Source organism: Gallinula chloropus (genome assembly GCF_964237585.1).
Source record: "Gallinula chloropus genome assembly, chromosome: 22".
In the NCBI taxonomy this organism is placed as follows: domain Eukaryota; kingdom Metazoa; phylum Chordata; class Aves; order Gruiformes; family Rallidae; genus Gallinula; species Gallinula chloropus.
The window spans coordinates 2,692,209-2,708,917 of record NC_140107.1 but is presented as its reverse complement, the minus strand read 5'-3'; the positions used below and the strand labels follow the sequence as shown (position 1 = coordinate 2,708,917).

At 48.9% G+C, this 16,709-nt stretch overlaps 1 protein-coding gene across 1 annotated transcript in view; it reads right to left on the bottom strand.

Annotated features, from left to right (window-relative positions):
* The window catches only part of HIVEP3 (HIVEP zinc finger 3), a gene marked incomplete at both ends in the record, with an annotated part of 68,630 nt that overhangs the window by 8,659 nt on the left and 43,262 nt on the right, over positions 1 to 16,709 (bottom strand). The window contains 2 exons of the mRNA XM_084274403.1: positions 5,213 to 5,311; positions 15,519 to 15,694. Coding sequence (XP_084130529.1) covers positions 5,213 to 5,311; positions 15,519 to 15,694 — 275 coding nt within the window. The remainder of the gene's footprint in view (positions 1 to 5,212; positions 5,312 to 15,518; positions 15,695 to 16,709) is intronic.

Sequence of the window (16,709 nt, the reverse complement as noted above, 5' to 3'; positions counted from 1 at the left end):
GTGTTTAAAAAAAGGGTAGATGAGGTGCTCAGGGATCTGGTTTAGCTTAGGATGGGAATGGTTGGACTTGATGATCTTGAAGGTCTTTTCCAACCTGGTGATTCTGTGAAAAAGCAGCTGGAAGGGAAGAAAGGAAATGTCCTCTGATAAGGCACCTTCCTGTTTTCACCTCTCTGCAGTCCTTCCTGCCACACCATCCCTTTGGTCTGGGCTTCACCAATGGGAGGAAACAGGGGCTGAATCTTTTCTGTAATTCTAAAATCACGGGTGCCTTGTGTCCTGTACAGTCCAGACAGCACAAGGCATCCCAGTGAGCAGCCCCACAGCCAACAGCAACAATGGGAGAGGAGTCCCCTCTGAAAGCCAACTGGGTCCTCTCCTCCACAGCCCAGGTAGGGCCCTTCCTGGCTGGGATTAATCAGTGTCCAACCACCATGTCTTCAGCCTCAAGTAGCCTATGATTTAATGATGGCCCCATCCTTTCTGCTGAGTGTTCTCTTAGCTGACCTGGGGATGCAAGGCAGACCTTTCCTGGCATTTCTTGGGTTTGGAACTATTCTTGCCACACAGCCAAAGGCTGTATGAGCTGAGCCCCATCACCTGCCAGCCCTTCATTGGACCACCTCTCCCCACTGCTGAGGGCACTGCTGTTAACCCTGTACAAGCCTGGGGATGAAACACTGAAGGAAATAATGAATGAAAGCATTCCTGTTGCCTGGGGAAGTGAGCCCTTGCTGTTCTGTCCTCAGAAGCCTGCAATTACATGTACCTTAAATAGGACTTCTGATTTGCAGGTTTTCAAAAGCAAAACTCAATTAATCTGATTCAGAAGTTCTAATTGACTATGATGGAGAGGTTTAAATTAGCAGTTATTCTTTTCAGAGTCATGCAACCAACATTTCAGGACCATCTTTCTTCTTATCTAGTTTTGATCTGCAGAAGCATCACCAACAGGTGGTATAACAGCAGGGAGAGATTTTTTCAGAGACCATCAGCTAATCAATTATTTTAAGTGAGTTCCTGGGCTGAAGGGCTTCTCCAGAAATCCCACATGGGAGCAGCCTCCCACTGCTTCCACCACACCAACACTTTTCCCTTTGGACAGCTACTAAAAATCCACAGCTAGGTTTTCTTTTGGCCATAGAATCATAGAATCCCAGCCTGGTCTGGGTTGGAAGGGACCCCAAGGATCACAGAGCTCCAACCCCCTGCCACAGGCAGGGACACCAACCTCCAGGCCTGGAGCTACACAAGGTTGCCCAGGGCCCCATCCAACCTGGCCTTGTCCCCTTCTGGAAAGGCCACAGCCAAGCACAGCATGTCTCTGCCTGGTTGCTCTGAAGATCTAGAGAAAACCCAAGAGTTGAAGCAGGTTGAAAAGGAAGAAAGCCACCTCTGAGGCAGAGCAGCACAATGTGAGCCAGGTCAGATGTCCTCAGTCTTGGTTAGATGTTTACTCTGCATGGCCTGGGAGAGCCCTTTGTCCATTCCTGTACATGTCAGGAAAAGCACTGTGGAAGTAGGCAGGGATGTCTGGCAATGCCACAGGACTCTTTCTTTCTCCCATGTCTTTATCCCCAACCACTCAGCCTGACACCTGACTTGAACCACTGAACACCTGACACCACTTGAACCACTCCACTCACACCTGACTTGAAGCAGAACCCAAGTCTGGAAGGGCATGGTGCCACTGAACTGATGATCATCCAGGCTCTGGGGCTTGTTAACTAGTGGAACCCCTCAGATATCTCCTCAGATATCTCCTCAGATATCTCCTGATATCTCTGCTGCCAAGTCGAGCTGTGGTTTGTTCAGGTCAAGAACAGTCACATCAGCCCTTCCAAAACACATCTGTCCCAGGACAGTGACAGGAGCCCCACAGCCCCATCAGACAGCTCTGCATCTGCATCTCTGTACCCCTAAAACAGGGTGGCCACGTCCAACCTCCACTACAAGAACAGTCCCAGGACCATGCTCATTCCCATACTGTGCTCAGTATTTTTTTGGGGGGGTGTTAAATAGCCTAAACCACATTCTTGGTCGATCCTTACAGTCCCTTACAGCTCCTGATACTCTCTGATCGCAGTTTGAGACCAGGGAGTGCCAGTGCCTGCAAATGTCCTCAGCACTGTTTAATTAAGCAGAGTGGAGATGCCCCAAGAATAAAGCATGCTGCAGGGGACAGCATTTCTGATGTTTGACATAGAAAAGCTGAGACACACATCACCTCAGAGAGTCCTAGCAGCCACAGCTGCCCAGCAGGTATGACCTCCCCAGCCCTGGGAGCTGCCTTGGCACAGAGGGCTGAGCAAACCCCACTCCCACAACGGGCTTGTAGGGAAACACACTTAGTGATGTTTAATTACCTATAAAGTGGGAAGCATGTGACACTGTCCATGTCCAGGGAACAAGCCCCTTTCCCAGTAAAGCCTCTGATGGACTTGACCTCAGCAGGGGACCAGGGTGATAAGCACTGTTTGTTGTTCCTGCAGAGTTAACATTCCCTGGCTCACAGCACTGTCTCCAGAACTCGCTCAGCTGATGTTCCCTTTATAAAAATAACCATGGCACCATGTGTTTTATGAAGCTCATTTTAACCCATCATCAACAAACCCTCACAGTCTGTGGCAGAATGAATCCCAGGGATGGGGGGGAATCAACATTGTTTGGGGTCACATGGTGGGGGTGAAATGGGAAAGTGGGGGAAAAAAATTGCTGCAGACAGTTACAAGAGCTGCTTTGGTACTGGGATTTCTGAGGTGGCAACCAGAAAGGGTCAGTGTTGTCATGACCAGCCTGCAATGCAATGCAAGCAGAAAACACCACCCTGGTGTGTGGCACAAAGTGTTTTATCCAGGACACTGGAACAGAAACAGGCCTGTGCTCCCAGAGCCTCCCTTTCCTCTGTAGCTGGTATGTGCAGTGTCCATTGTATCACAGAGCCCCAGACAGGTTTGGGTGGGAAGGGCCCTCAAAGCCCTCCCAGCCCCCCTCTGCTATGGGCAGGGACACCCCCCAGCAGTCCAGGGTGCCCAAAGCCCCATCCAACTTGTTCTTGGACCCTGCCAGTGATCCAGGGGCACATCCTATAAACACAACTGACCAGCTGAATACAAATGCAGATGACCCAAAATCTCACAAGGACACGAGTTCTGCTCCCCCTGCAGCTTCTTCCCCCTGCACTGCAGCTCCAGCCCTGAAGAGCAAGGGTCTTACTAAAGGAAACAGAGTAACAACCATAACAGCACAGAACCGCTCCCTGGAGACACAGCACCCAACTCTTCACAGCTGTGGGAGTGCAGCCTCTAGTCATGTCATTAAAATATCTTCTTCTAGTTGAAACAGCTGAATATGAACAAGACTTCGCCATGTTCCTTCATCCCCAAGCTTAGACATCTTCCTCACCTTTCCCTCAACATTTCTGATGGAGACAGGAGTGCTTACAGCCACCACAATCCTGAATCACAGAATCAGAGGGGTTGGAAGGGACCTCCAGAGCCCATGGGGTCCAACACCCTGACCAAGCAGGGTGCCTAGGACAGGGAGCACAGGTCAGTGTCCAGATGGGGCTGGAGTCTCTCCAGAGAAGGAGACTCCACACCCCTTGGGCAGCCTGTCCCAGGGCTCCCTCACCCTCACTGGGGAAAAGTTCTTCCCCATGTTGGTGTGGAACTCCCTGTGCTCCAACTTGCAGCCATTGCCCCTTGTCCTGTCCCCACAGACACTGAAAAGGGGCTGCCCATTTCCCCCTGCATCTCATGCTTAAGATATTTATAAACATTAATCAGGTCCCCCCTTAGTCTTCTTCTCTCCAGGCTGAACAGCCCCAGCTCCCTCAGCCTTTCCTCCCAGGGGAGATGCTCCAGGCCCTTCATCATCTCCATAGCCTCCTTTGGACTCTCTCCAGGAGATCCCTGTCTGTTTGATCCCAGGGAGCCCAGAACTGGACACAACACTCCAGGTGGGGCCTGACCAGGGCAGAGCAGAGGGGGAGGATCCCCTCCTGTGTCCCACTCAAAGAACAGAGTCCCGAATTTACAGACACCCATGGACAGATGTCGTATGTGTGTGTTTGTGCATAAGTGGATGAAAGAAAGAAGCAGTTCAGGGTAAATGTAGGTCCTTGTCAAGCACTCAGAATCAAGCTCCTAAATGTCAAAGCACCATGTCAGTTTAGTTTTGTTGGCTCTTTACTGAATAAGAACTCTTCCAGCTCCTTTCTGACCTGGGTGATTCACCTTCATCCTACACGTGGGAAAGACCCGTGAGAGTGAGGGATGGGGGCAGGAGCTGCTCATGCCCTGTTCTGGCATGCTGAGGGCTCCAGCAGTGGGGTAGGGTCTGGGCTGGGTCTGACTGCAAAGGTGGAAGCAGCTCATACACTCACAAGGCCCTCCAGACACAGACCAGGTTTACACTGATAAGTTGAAGTCTCCTGGGGTCAGCCAAATACAGTAAGAAGAGCAGGGCCATAAAAGTTGATCCTTATGAAATAAGTCCTTCCCTGGAGGCCCTTTCAGGGCCTGTGATTCCCATAGAATCCCAGAACCTCAGACTGGTTTGGGTGGGAAGGGACCTCAGACCCCCCCAAGTGCAACCTCCTGCCTTGGGCAGGGAAAACCCCCACCAGCCCAGTGTGCCCCAAGCCTCATCCAACCCAGCCTTGAATCCTGCCAGGGATCCAGGGGCAGCCCCAGCTTCTCTGGGAACCCTGTGCCAGGGCCTCCCCCCTCCCCAGGAAGGATTTCTGCCTCCCAGCCCCTCTCCATCCCCCTCCTGCAGCTGAAGGCCATTCCCCTGGGCCTGGCCCTCCCTGCCCTGGGCACCAGCCCCTCTCCAGCTTTCCTGGAGCCCCTCAAGGGACTGTAAGAGGCTCTGAGATCTCCCCACAACCTTCTCTTTCCAGGCTGAACAACCCCAACTGTCTCAGCCTGTTATTGTAGGAGAGGTGCTTCAGCCCTTGGATCATCCTTGGGGCCTCCTCTGGGCCTGCCATGGAGACCTGGCCTCACATAGTCTCACAGATGGCAGACTCACAGGATGGCCCTATAAACCACCTCATGACAGCACAACTACCCTCCTTGGGTTCCTGAAAAAGCCTGGGGTGAACAAAATCCCTCCTAATCTTTGAAAGGATGATCTGCAGAGAGCACTTCTCCTGCCTGATGAGTGTTTCCCTCTCTTAGCAGGTTTGTAGTGGGACAGATTTTACCTTCTTCGGCTTCCAGATCCACCAGTGAAGATACCAACACGCCCATCTCCTGACATTTTTTGCTGTGGGCCTTTGACTTCATGTGTTTAGTCAGATTCCCTGAAAAGAAGCAGAAAACATATTTTGGTCAATATGGCTTTTTCTTGGTTTTTTTTCCCCTCATTTTGCAAGCTCAGCAGGAAGATGGTAATGACTTGTCTCTCCTGGCCAAGGAGGCCTCTGATTCTCCTCAAACCACTGTCCTCTGCCAATACCCAATGACACAAGGCTACATCCTCCCCTTTGGTTCCTTCACTGCTGCACTGGGGTGGGGAGGAGGTGCTGGCAGGGCTGTGGGACCTTTCAGGTACTTTGCAACCTGAAACAACGGCTGGGGCCCATGTTTGGGTTTTGGGGGGAAGAAAAGTCCTGGATTGCTTTCAACTGTGATGGTGCAGCAAAGGAAGATGGTAGGAAAGAGGGAATGGTGAGGGACTGGAACAGGCTGCCCAGAGAGGGGGTGGGTGCCCCGTCCCTGGGGGTGTTCAAGGCCAGGTTGGATGGGGCCCTGGACAGCCTTGTGTAGCTCCAGGCCTGGAGGTTGGTGCCCCTGTGGCAGGGGGTTGGAGCTCTGTGATTCTTGGGGTCCCTCCCAACTCATATTATTCTATGATTTTATGAAAGTGGGGAAGGAAACACATCTCAATTTTGCATCACCTCCTGCCACATCCCACACATCTGCCTGCAGGTGAGGAGCTCCTCAGCACCACGGGGCAGCCTGGAACTACCAAAAATAAGAGTACAAGATGCCAGCAGCAGTGGAAAAACATCAATCACCCTCTGCTCCCAGCTCAGATGCTCTGGCATGCACTGAAGCACCAGGCAAAAGTTCTCAGCCAGAGCAGGAGACATCACAGATACCTGTGCAGGGTCTGGCAGCACTGAGAAAACCTGCTCAGCACTAATGAGGCTTCTTTGGGGCCAGGATGGAAAGAGCAGCCCCTGCAAGGGGGAGTCTGGGATGTGGGGGCATTGGGTCCTGCTCCGAGACAGTGTGATAGGATAACTTGTGGGCATGCTGGCCTCATAGGGCACCTTTCTAATTCCAGCTCCCAAATTACAGGCAGGTTAATTAGACAGGTTAATTAACCTTACTTATATCCAAAGGAATAAGGAAATGCTGAACAAAGGGGATCCTTAGTTGAGAGGGGAGGGGAAAGGTAGGTGGAACAGGCAAAACAGATAAAGGGTAGGAGAAATAAAGATAAAATGTCCCATTTTTCCCTTTCCTCTCCCACATCTCTTTATGGGCTGAGCTGCTGCTAAGAAACCTGGGCCCTTGCTGAAGCTCCATCAAGAGCTGCTTCATTTCCCAGTACAGCCCAGTAGATGGCTGAGCCCCCCCATATTCACTGTGACAATATCATGTGCCATCAGCCTTCCTGCTTGCCAATGCTTGGTAGTGGTGCTGAACACAAGGCTAGTTTTTCTCACCAAAAAAAAAAAAAAGAGGAAAATTTGGGGAAGAAAAAATGAATTCTCACACTTTATTCTAACTTTCAGCTGAGGCCTGAGGTCCCTCAGCTGGTATCCTACAATGCAGAGGGTCCCCTGGTCCCTGAACTGGGTGGGAGTATAGAGAACTTCTATCAACCTCTCCTCCCACTGCTCTGGACAGTATAAATAAATAAACAACTATTCATTGGAGCAGAGAATTACCCGTGACGCCCTCACATCTCAAAAGAGTGCCATAACCATCTCACTACCAAGTTAGTTTCTCTTTAGTCCATGAATTATTTATTTAGACCATTTTATACAAGCTGGACTAGCTCCAACAGGAAAGACCAGGAGAGACAAAGGCTGACTATATATCCTTGTGTATCTGGCACCCATCTAGGATGTGGATTCAAAGGATACTTAATAATTTAAATACAGCAAAGCAGCTTTCCAATAAGAGAGATTTATTATTTCTGAACTCTGAGCCTAAATACCCTTCGCCCCGTGGTTAGGACACTCAGTTATGAGGATGGGGCCAGGTTGGCTCAGATTCTTGCTCTCAATCAGACCTCTCTTTCTCCAGTTTAGACCATGAGTTTTGTTGTGGACCCAAAGATACCCCCTCAGACAAGAACACACTCTCACAGACACCTCTGGTTCCAGTGAATCACCATCGTTTTAAAGTGAAAAACTGTTTCACTGAAAAGTACCCAGCAAAGTCCAAATTGTGGCCTCATGGAACTGGAATTTAATTTTTGGACCTAAGTAGCAAAAAGACAAATGAACTCAGTTTGTCACAACCAAACCCTGCTGCTGCTGCCTGTCCATCTCAGCACATCCTAGCTCAGCTGGCAAAAAACACCCCATCTTTGCTCAGCTGCAACAGCAAAATCCTGAGCTGGCTTCCCTCCAGGGATGATAAACACAGAATCCTAGAATCATAGAATGGTCTGGGTTGGAAGGGACCCCGAGGAGCACAGAGCTCCAACCCCCTGCCACAGGCAGGGACACCAACCTCCAGGCCTGGAGCTACACAAGGCTGCCCAGGGCCCCAGCCAACCTGGCCTTGAACACCCCCAGGGATGGGGCACCCACCCCCTCTCTGGGCAGCCTGTTCCAGCCCCTCACCACTCTCTCTGTAAAAACTTCCCCCTAATATCTAATTTAAACCTTCCCTCTTTTAGCTTCACTCCATCCCCCTTGTCCTGCCATTATCCACCCTTTAACAAGCTGATTCCCCTCCTGTTCCTCTGCTCCCTTCAGGGACTGGAAGGCTGCAATGAGGTCCCCCCACAGCCTTCTCTTCTCCAGGCTGACCCAGCCCAGCTCCCTCAGCCTCTCTCCGTAGGGGAGCTGCTCCAGCCCTCTGATCATCCCTGTGGCTTCTCTGACCCCTCTCCAACAATCCCACATCTTTCTTGTACTGGGCCCCAGCTCTGGACACAGGACTCCAGCTGGGGCCTCAGGAGGGCAGAGCAGAGCCCAAGCGAACGCCTGGTGTGAGCAGGGGGGTCTTGGTTAAACTGTGGTCTGCAGCACCTCAGGAATTCAGCTGTGATCCCCAGGGTGGGACGTGGGGAGGGGTTCTCCAACAGGCATTTTGGTGTTCCTGCATCCCCAAAATAAGCACATTAGCTCCCCATCATCTGGCTTTGGATAAACTGGAGGGGGGCAACATTAACGACTTGGGGTGGGGGGCTGCTGACTGCAGCCATCCCATAGTCAAGGGAAGGCCTCTGGTCCTCAGGCCCATACAGCAGCCACTGCAGTGGTTCAATGGCTGTTTTTACAGTCAAGCCTTCCCTGTCACCTCAGCCCTGTAGCAAACACACACTTTCACTGTTGGGGCTGCAGGACCATGGTCAGCCCAGCTCTGTGCCCATCACTCCATCACACTTCTGCTTTGCCTCAGCTCCACCCTGAGCACCGGGTCAGGCTGACAGGCTCTGCCAGAACCCATCAGCCTAAGTTCCTTCTCTGTTTTCTTTCACTGAAGGCAACTTGTCTTTGTGCAAGGCAATGCAGGAGGCTTCTTCTGCCTCTTCTTCATCCTCCCCACCCAAGCTGCCTGCACAGGCACGAGCTGGAAGGCACCACACCAGCAATGCTAAAACTCCCGGTGCAAATGAGTTTATGCAAAATGCCAAAGGAACAATTCATAGCAAGTGGTGCTTGCTTTCCATTCCTGCTTTTTCCTACTCTCCTTTCCAACTTCCCTCATCCTCACTTGGTTAGAGAAGACAACACCCACACACGCTGCTGACGAGCTCTTGGTGCAAATCCCCTGGTGCCCAGTGTACCCCTGCACAGCACCCCCTGCATACACCCAGCAAGGAATCCCAACATAACAGGGATGCTGCTATATTTTCAGGGAAGAGACACTCCTTGGATCATCACCTGACCTCAGTTTGCATCATTTTAAGGAAGTTAAATGCTTGAGGCTTATTTGCACCAGCTGAGAAGCTGAGTTATCATCTTGGGAGCAATTTGGAGGACAATGATATTTATCTTATCAGGATTCTTCTTACAGTTTATGTTTTTAGACCCCTTAATTAATGCTGGCAGGATTAAATGCTAAAGTTCTTTGGCAAAGTGCCAGTAAAAATCAACACCCTAAGTAAAAGCTGAATATGAATCCTACAAGGAAGGACTCACAGCTACTCATTGGCTTACAGAGTTCTGGCTCCCAACATTTAAAAAAAACCCCCAAAACCCAACCCCCCAAAACCCATATAGCATTGCTTCCTTGGAAACAGCAGGGAAGGAAGAAAACCATATTGGAAGGAGGAAGTGGGAAACTAGTGGGCAGGGACCATGGGTTCACGTGGCAGGATGGTTATATGAGATGCTAAGCAGGTAAGTGGTCCTCACTAAGGACTCTTTACCAAACAGTTCCCAGACTTGAAATAAACTTGTTATGCTGAAACTTCAGAAATGAATGGAAATTAATAACTGTTTGTATCAGTATAGGCTGGGGGTGACCTGCTGGAGAGGAGCTCTGTGGAGAAGGACCTGTGGGTCCTGATAGATGACAGGGTGGCCATGAGCCAGCAGTGTGCCCTGGGGGCACAATGGGATCCTGGGGGCATCAGGAGGAGTGTGGCCAGCAGGTCACAGGAGGGGATCCTCCCCCTCTGCTCTGCCCTGGCCAGGCCCCACCTGGAGTGTTGTGGCCAGTTCTGGGATCAAACAGACAGGGATCTCCTGGAGAGAGTCCAGAGGAGGGACAGAGATGATGAAGGGCCTGGAGCATCTCCCCTGTGAGGAAAGGCTGAGTGAGCTGGGGCTGTTCAGCCTGGAGAGAAGACTAAGGGGGGACCTGATTAATGTTTATAAATATCTTAAGCCTGAGATGCAGGGGGAAATGGGCAGCCCCTTTTCAGTGTCTGTGGGGACAGGACAAGGGGCAATGGCTGCAAGTTGGAGCACAGGGAGTTCCACACCAACATGGGGAAAAACTTTTCCCCAGTGAGGGTGAGGGAGCCCTGGGACAGGCTGCCCAGGGGGTGTGGAGTCTCCTTCTCTGGAGATATTTCAGACCCATCTGGACATTGACCTGTGCTCCCTGTCCTAGGGACCCTGCTTTGGCAGGGGGTTGGACCCCATGGGCTCTGGAGGTCCCTTCCAACCCCTGTGACTCTGTGATTCTGTGAAGTTGTCCCCCTGCCCCAGCTATTGCTGTTCAGAAGGGATACATGCAGCATCAGCACAGCTCTCACCACGCCTGCTCAGAACTATGGACTACTGGCTGCTTAAGCCCTTCTGATGTTGTGAGGTCTTATTCTGGATTTAAAGCAGCTTAAATACTTGTGTTGTTTTGAGAAAGCTAAAACTCTACTCTTCCAAATGCACTTCAGGCAGCTTAATAGGGACTGGGACTGATTTCCCATTTAAATTAAAAGAAGGAAATTATTTTTTTCAGAATATCCATTAGCATATTTTAAAAGTGGAGGAGTTAAAGGAAAAAGGAGGGATCAGAAACATTAAGATTCCTGGAAAAATTATCCTGACTGCAGTGGGCATACACCATCCTTTCTATTTCTCCTATATGAACAACTTAACAACGAAAAAAAATACCCCAACAAACGACCAGCTGCATGATCTCAGTATCCAAGACAACAGTGTCATACAAACATTCACAGCTTTCCAGCACTTAAGTGTTTCTCTATTCCACTTCTAAAATACTATGTAAGGAGAACTCACAAAGTCCCGTTTCGCTGTGAGACACATTCACACACAGAGAACAGCAACAGGCCAATACTCTTGATCCCAGAAAAACCCCTTGGAATAGGTTTTATGTGCAACTTAAATAATGCAAAGGCCTTGATTTATGTCTCTGCAGGGTCATAATGTCCCCAGGTGAGACTCTGTGAGAAGCAAAGCTTTAATTTAAATAATTTATTGGGCAAAACATTGATTTTTTTAAAAAAAATGTTATTATTATTATTTATACTTATTGTTTTAAAGATTAAAGAAGAGAATTTGAACATCAAGACTGCCTGCCTGGAGTGACACAGCCAATAACCTATTAGCCATCTTCTAGATCAAACCTATCAGCTTGTGTAAAGCTAAACCTAATCGTGCAGAAATGTACCCAGGCTGGGTTTGCAGGTTCCAAAATATAGAGAATTAGCACAGTTCCCATTGAGGCTTGTGCTGAGACTTAATAGCTGCACTGTTTAAAAAAAAATAACAGCTAATATTTCACTTGAATTTGCCAGTCTTTGACTTCCAGCCCTCATTCCTCCTTTTTTTTTTCACCCTTTCTTGGTAAGTTAAAGAGCCCTTTTGCTCCCAGTGTTTCCCTACCACTGGGTCCTTCTCTGCTCCCAGTGACACACCTCACACCACATTGCATAAGGGAGAGGGCAACACATTCCTGAGGATCATAGAATTACAGACTGGTCTGGGTTGGAAGGGACCCCAAGGATCACAGAGCTCCAACCCCCTGCCACAGGCAGGGACACCAACCTCCAGGCCTGGAGCTACACAAGGTTGCCCAGGGCCCCATCCAACCTGGCCTTGAACACCCCCAGGGATGGGGCACCCACCCCCTCTCTCCTCATCCCCTTGGAGGTTGGTGGCACGGAGGGGACCAAAGCCTCCTCCCTACACTGACTCTGCAGGGATGCTCAGGGTTTTCCCTCTCCCTGGCTGCTCAGGAAGGGTCCCAGCACACCCAGGGTGCAGGGACATTTTGCAAACCAATATATCAACCTGCCCTGCTACAACAGCAGTTAATGCCTGCAGAGCTTTCCGCCAGTTGGACCCGCTCTGGAGTTTCCAGAGGAAGCTCAGCAGAGCGCTGAGTCTGCTAGAGCAGTAAGAATAATAATAAACTGTACAGCCATAACCTTGCCTTTAAGGGCTGCTGGGGTAATGCATTTAATATATTAACATGTTCAATAACTTCAGTGCCTGTCATGTGCTGATTTAAGGAACTGCAAGCTAATTTATTAAAGGAAGACTATGGCTGAGGATATGAAGAAGTCTGGTGTCTGGAAACTGTGAGTGGACTAGACTATCAAATGGGTACCTTCAGCCAAAAGGCACTGATGTCCTTTACACAAGCACCTTTTAAATTAATATGAAGCTCCTTGTCCCTTCTGACCTCTAAGGAAAGGCAGCAGCACAGACACAGTGAGCTGCTCCATACATTTTATCCCCAAATCTGCAGAAATTTTAAGCCATCAGGACGTGAGAGTCTGATGTGAGTCTGAATGAGAGCAGAAAATAGCTGTGGAAAAGGACAATGTCTGCACAGGAGGGAAATTAATGTGCCAACACCGACCCACATCCCCAAGGCACCCAAGAGAAGGAGCGAAGGAAGGGGCTGCTCTTCCCTGGAGGGGTGGGATGAGGGAAGGCTGGTGGTTCCCGTGTCCCCTCTGGGGAAGTGGTCAAGGGAAAGGCTCCCCCTGACCTTCCTGAAGGGGAAAATTGTCAGTCTGTAACTTTTTCTTCATTTCCTTCCTGGTAAGAAAACAATGAAGAAGCTGCTTAACTTCTTTTAAACAACATCTTGGAGGCCAGGGTAACAAACCTCTGAGGAGATGGCTACTTCAGTGGAGGTAGAGACACCTCATTAAGGAGGGTGGTTTATATCTGCTCCAGAAAGGCAGAATCAAATAAATCTTTACAAACTGAATTTCCAAGACTGCTGTTTCCATCAGCTAAGTGAACACACACACACACAAAAAGAAAAAAATCTCATGGATTTGCTTTAAAATAATCATTATTTTTAAAAAGAAAATGTTTCCTTGAAGTTCTGTAACGCAAAGGAGCAGCTGCAGTGAAGTGGGAGAAATGCACACACACAAAAAAGCAAAGAAACAACATAATCAGAGAAAAGGGGGAAAGTATTTCAAGCTCTTTCTTTTGCAAAAGTTTTCTGAGTTCTTGGAACACAGATATGGATTTTCAGGGGTGGGGGGATGAGAGGGGAGGTACATTTTAACCAGATAAAGATCATTAAAAATAATAATAATAAAACCCCCCTTTTTAACTGCTTCCAGCCTACTTGAGAGTTTAGAGCATTAGATCATGCTGGAGAGATCTACCACAGCCAAAATGAAGACAGCTCCACAGATATCCCTCTTGACTTTATGCTGAAGGCTAAAATTAACTTTGGAAAGCTGATTTCTAAAAGAGTTTCAACTCCACTTGTACTTCTGCAAGTGCAGTCCAGTGGTGAGAGCTCTGGCTTCTCCATTCTGCAATTAGCCATGGTTGCAAAACTGCAGACCAGGAAGGAGGATGCTAATGAATCAGGGCACAAACTTATTGGAGACATCTGCAAAATCAGCTGTGAACCCCCAGTCCTGCAAACCTCCCGGACCTCTGGTTCCCACTCCAGCACCAACAGCAATGATTCCATAACTGGACTTTATTGATGATTTTATCAGCACCCAGCACTAATTTTTTTCTCACTCTCCAGTGACTTTCTCACTCTCCAGTAACTCTTCCAAAGGTCCTTGGGTCTCCATGAGCCAAGCAAACAGCTTTCACCCAAGTGCTGTGAAGTCTACGGAGTACAAGCATGTCCTCAGGTCACAGCCAGGGCTCTGACTGTCCCCCCCCAACCCCCCTTTCCAGTAAAGAGCCATTTTCATGCAATTCCAAGTTACCATCATGCAACTGATGTCTTGAAATCACTGATTTGGGGAAGTTCTACCCCTCATGCACCCCCATAGGCAAACTGAGAGTTGTGCATTCAAATCCCAGCACTGAGTTGGTTGGTCTGGGGGGTTTTGGAAGGAAGCTTTTCCATGCTCCCTTCCTCATGCAAGTTCCCTGCAAGGCTAAAGAAGGGAAGTCCCTTGGAGCCAAGTGTCTCTTTGCGATTGGCACAGTCAGTGCTGACAGTTTGTGTGCTTCAAGGGAGCAGAGATGAAGAGCAAAGCAGCTAGAGAGATGGTGGAGAGGATGGTTTGATTGCAGCATCCTGAATAAAAGCCTCACGGAAGCGTGGTGGAAAAGCAAGGTGAAGTGATGGGAGAGGCTGAATGGATTCACCTCTCAAAGGAAAACCCTCAGAACAGAGTAACAAAAGCAAGAGGGAAAGAGAAAGTTAATTAATCAGAAATAGCTCCAGGCTGGGAGGGAGAGAAAGAACCATCATTCGGATCCGCTGCGTGTGGCTGACAAGAATTTGGCCTCTAATTCAATATCCCTCCCCTGTGCTACCAACACAGTTACCCAGAAATCACCAGCTCACTTGCCCAACAAAGCCATCAGCTCCAGGCACTGCTCCCCCTGAATCACCCAGTGTCTGCACTTGTCTAGTGCAGACATTCCCTTCCTCCCCCTGCACTTCTGGGGAAGGACACGGGCTGGGGTCCACGCAGCACCCAGTGCCTCCTTCCCCACACCCACTTCCGTGGGTAGCACTGGTCTTTGTGGGCTGACACTCTTCTTGAGTAATTAACTCTCCCAGCTCTGTCATCTTCTGGAATTTTGCAATGATGCAGCTACAGACACTGGACATTTTATGGTTATGTCAAACTCTAATGAAGAAACTGAACTTGACATCTTTATTGCCAGACTTGCTGCAACCAAAGACGGAGTGGAGATCTGTCAAGGCCACAGTGCCAAGCTCTTAAGGGAAGTTAGAGGGACCAAGGCATCTCTGGCACTTTTGAAAACTTTACCCACAGTATCCTGAAAGAGATCTTATTTTGCATGTGGTTTCACATGTTCCTGATAGAGCTCCCTCACACGCCTACTGAGGCAACGATGAAGGTCGCTTGCAAAGAACATCTGGTAGTAGTGAGGATGTGGATCATTAATGACTAGATGTCCTGGAATGGAGGTCTTTAGAGAAAAAAAGACTATTGATATGATGATAGAGAAAATGTCAAAGCTACATGCAACTGCGAAGGATGAGAATGTGCAGTGCAAACGGATCTTGAGAGCAGCAGCATGAAAAGCCACCCAAAGATCATCTCCAGGTGCTCAGTCAGGGATGTTTTCCCATACTCAGGAGCTCCTGTTCTCAGTCTGGGGTGGTTTTCTTTAGAAATCCCTGCCAGCAAAGCTGTATTTCAGGATTGTTCCCTCTAAGAAGCACAAGTGGGATGGCATTGATGCTCTGCTGCAGGCTAGCACACGCAGCCAGTGCTCTCCACTGTGACACACAGCAAGCTAAACACAAGGCTGGTCCTCTTCTCAAAATTTCAGCCAAATTTAAGACTCCTTCATCCCCCTCCCTCCAACTCATGGAGTTTTCCAGACCTTGGGAAGGCTTTCCCTTGCCCTTTGCCAGCGCCCCCAAGAAGGCTTGCAAGTCAATATGCTAAGCAAGAGGATCTAGGAGCTGACTGTCTCTTACCTTTGGTTTTAAAAGCAAAGTTACAGTACTTGCAGACATATGGCCTGACGTCTGTGTGCGTGCGAATGTGTTTCTTCAGCATGCTGGGTTTCTTGCAGCGAATTCCACACTCCTCACATACATACTTCCCTCTTCCACGGCCTCGCACATATACATACTCTTCGTTTGATTTGTACCTATGAGCAACAGGTGTCATGATAGATAAAAAAAAAAAAAAAAAGAAGATTCCCACCTCCAAAGTAGCCACAACGTTCCTGGATTGATTCATTCAGCATGTTATTGACACCACTGGTTTCATTTACCATTCGCTAGGCTCTGGGTAATAAGGCTAAATTCAAAATAGCAGCAAAAGCTTTTCACCAGATGGCTTCTTCCACTTCTGGAATGTAGCTTTATGTCCTACATCACCTTCTCTGTACAGGCAGATAGCCTAAAGTCTGAGATCAAGGCACAGGATCACCCAAACATCCTGATTTTCCCCATCCTCAAACACAAGCTGAGGTACTCAGTCTGAATCAGACACGTCACAGTCCAACCTGGCTGCCTGAATCGTCTCTCTGCCTGTCTGTGTTGTGGTTTAGAATATGCACAGGCTGTCACTGTACTATGCAAAGTGCTGAGAAAATACATCCCAGCTAAACCTCTTGTGATATGACCTTTCCCACCCACTGGGACAGCAGTAAAAGCCATCTGAGAACCCCATGATGCCATGCAGCAAGTTGTGGTCCCTGCACAGACTGCTGGTAGAATGAGACACCCAGAATGGACACAAAGAGAAGAAAACAGCCATTTTTTTCAAATACCTTGTGCTGACACTAAAGGCAAACACCACAGACTCCAGGCTCTTTTACCTTTGGCACCGTATCATGACTTAAGTTCACCCAAGAGAATGAGATTGGTCATCCTTCCTTTACATTGTATACTCATTTGCTTTCTGGCCACACATTATTGCATAGAGAAGGCTACATGATGTGGATTTGAAAAATATTTGTGAGAGTGAGACAAATCATTTAGCCTCCTGCTGCTCAGCAAATGGACTCTGTAATTTCCTGTACTTGCAGCACAAGAAGAATAAGGTAACATGGAATTGGTCCCCTCAGGTTTTCCAGAGGCCACATTTTTGTAGCCTGGTACTTCTTGCAACTCATTTTTTTTTCTATCCAGCATGAATTGTGCCTGATCCTAATGTCC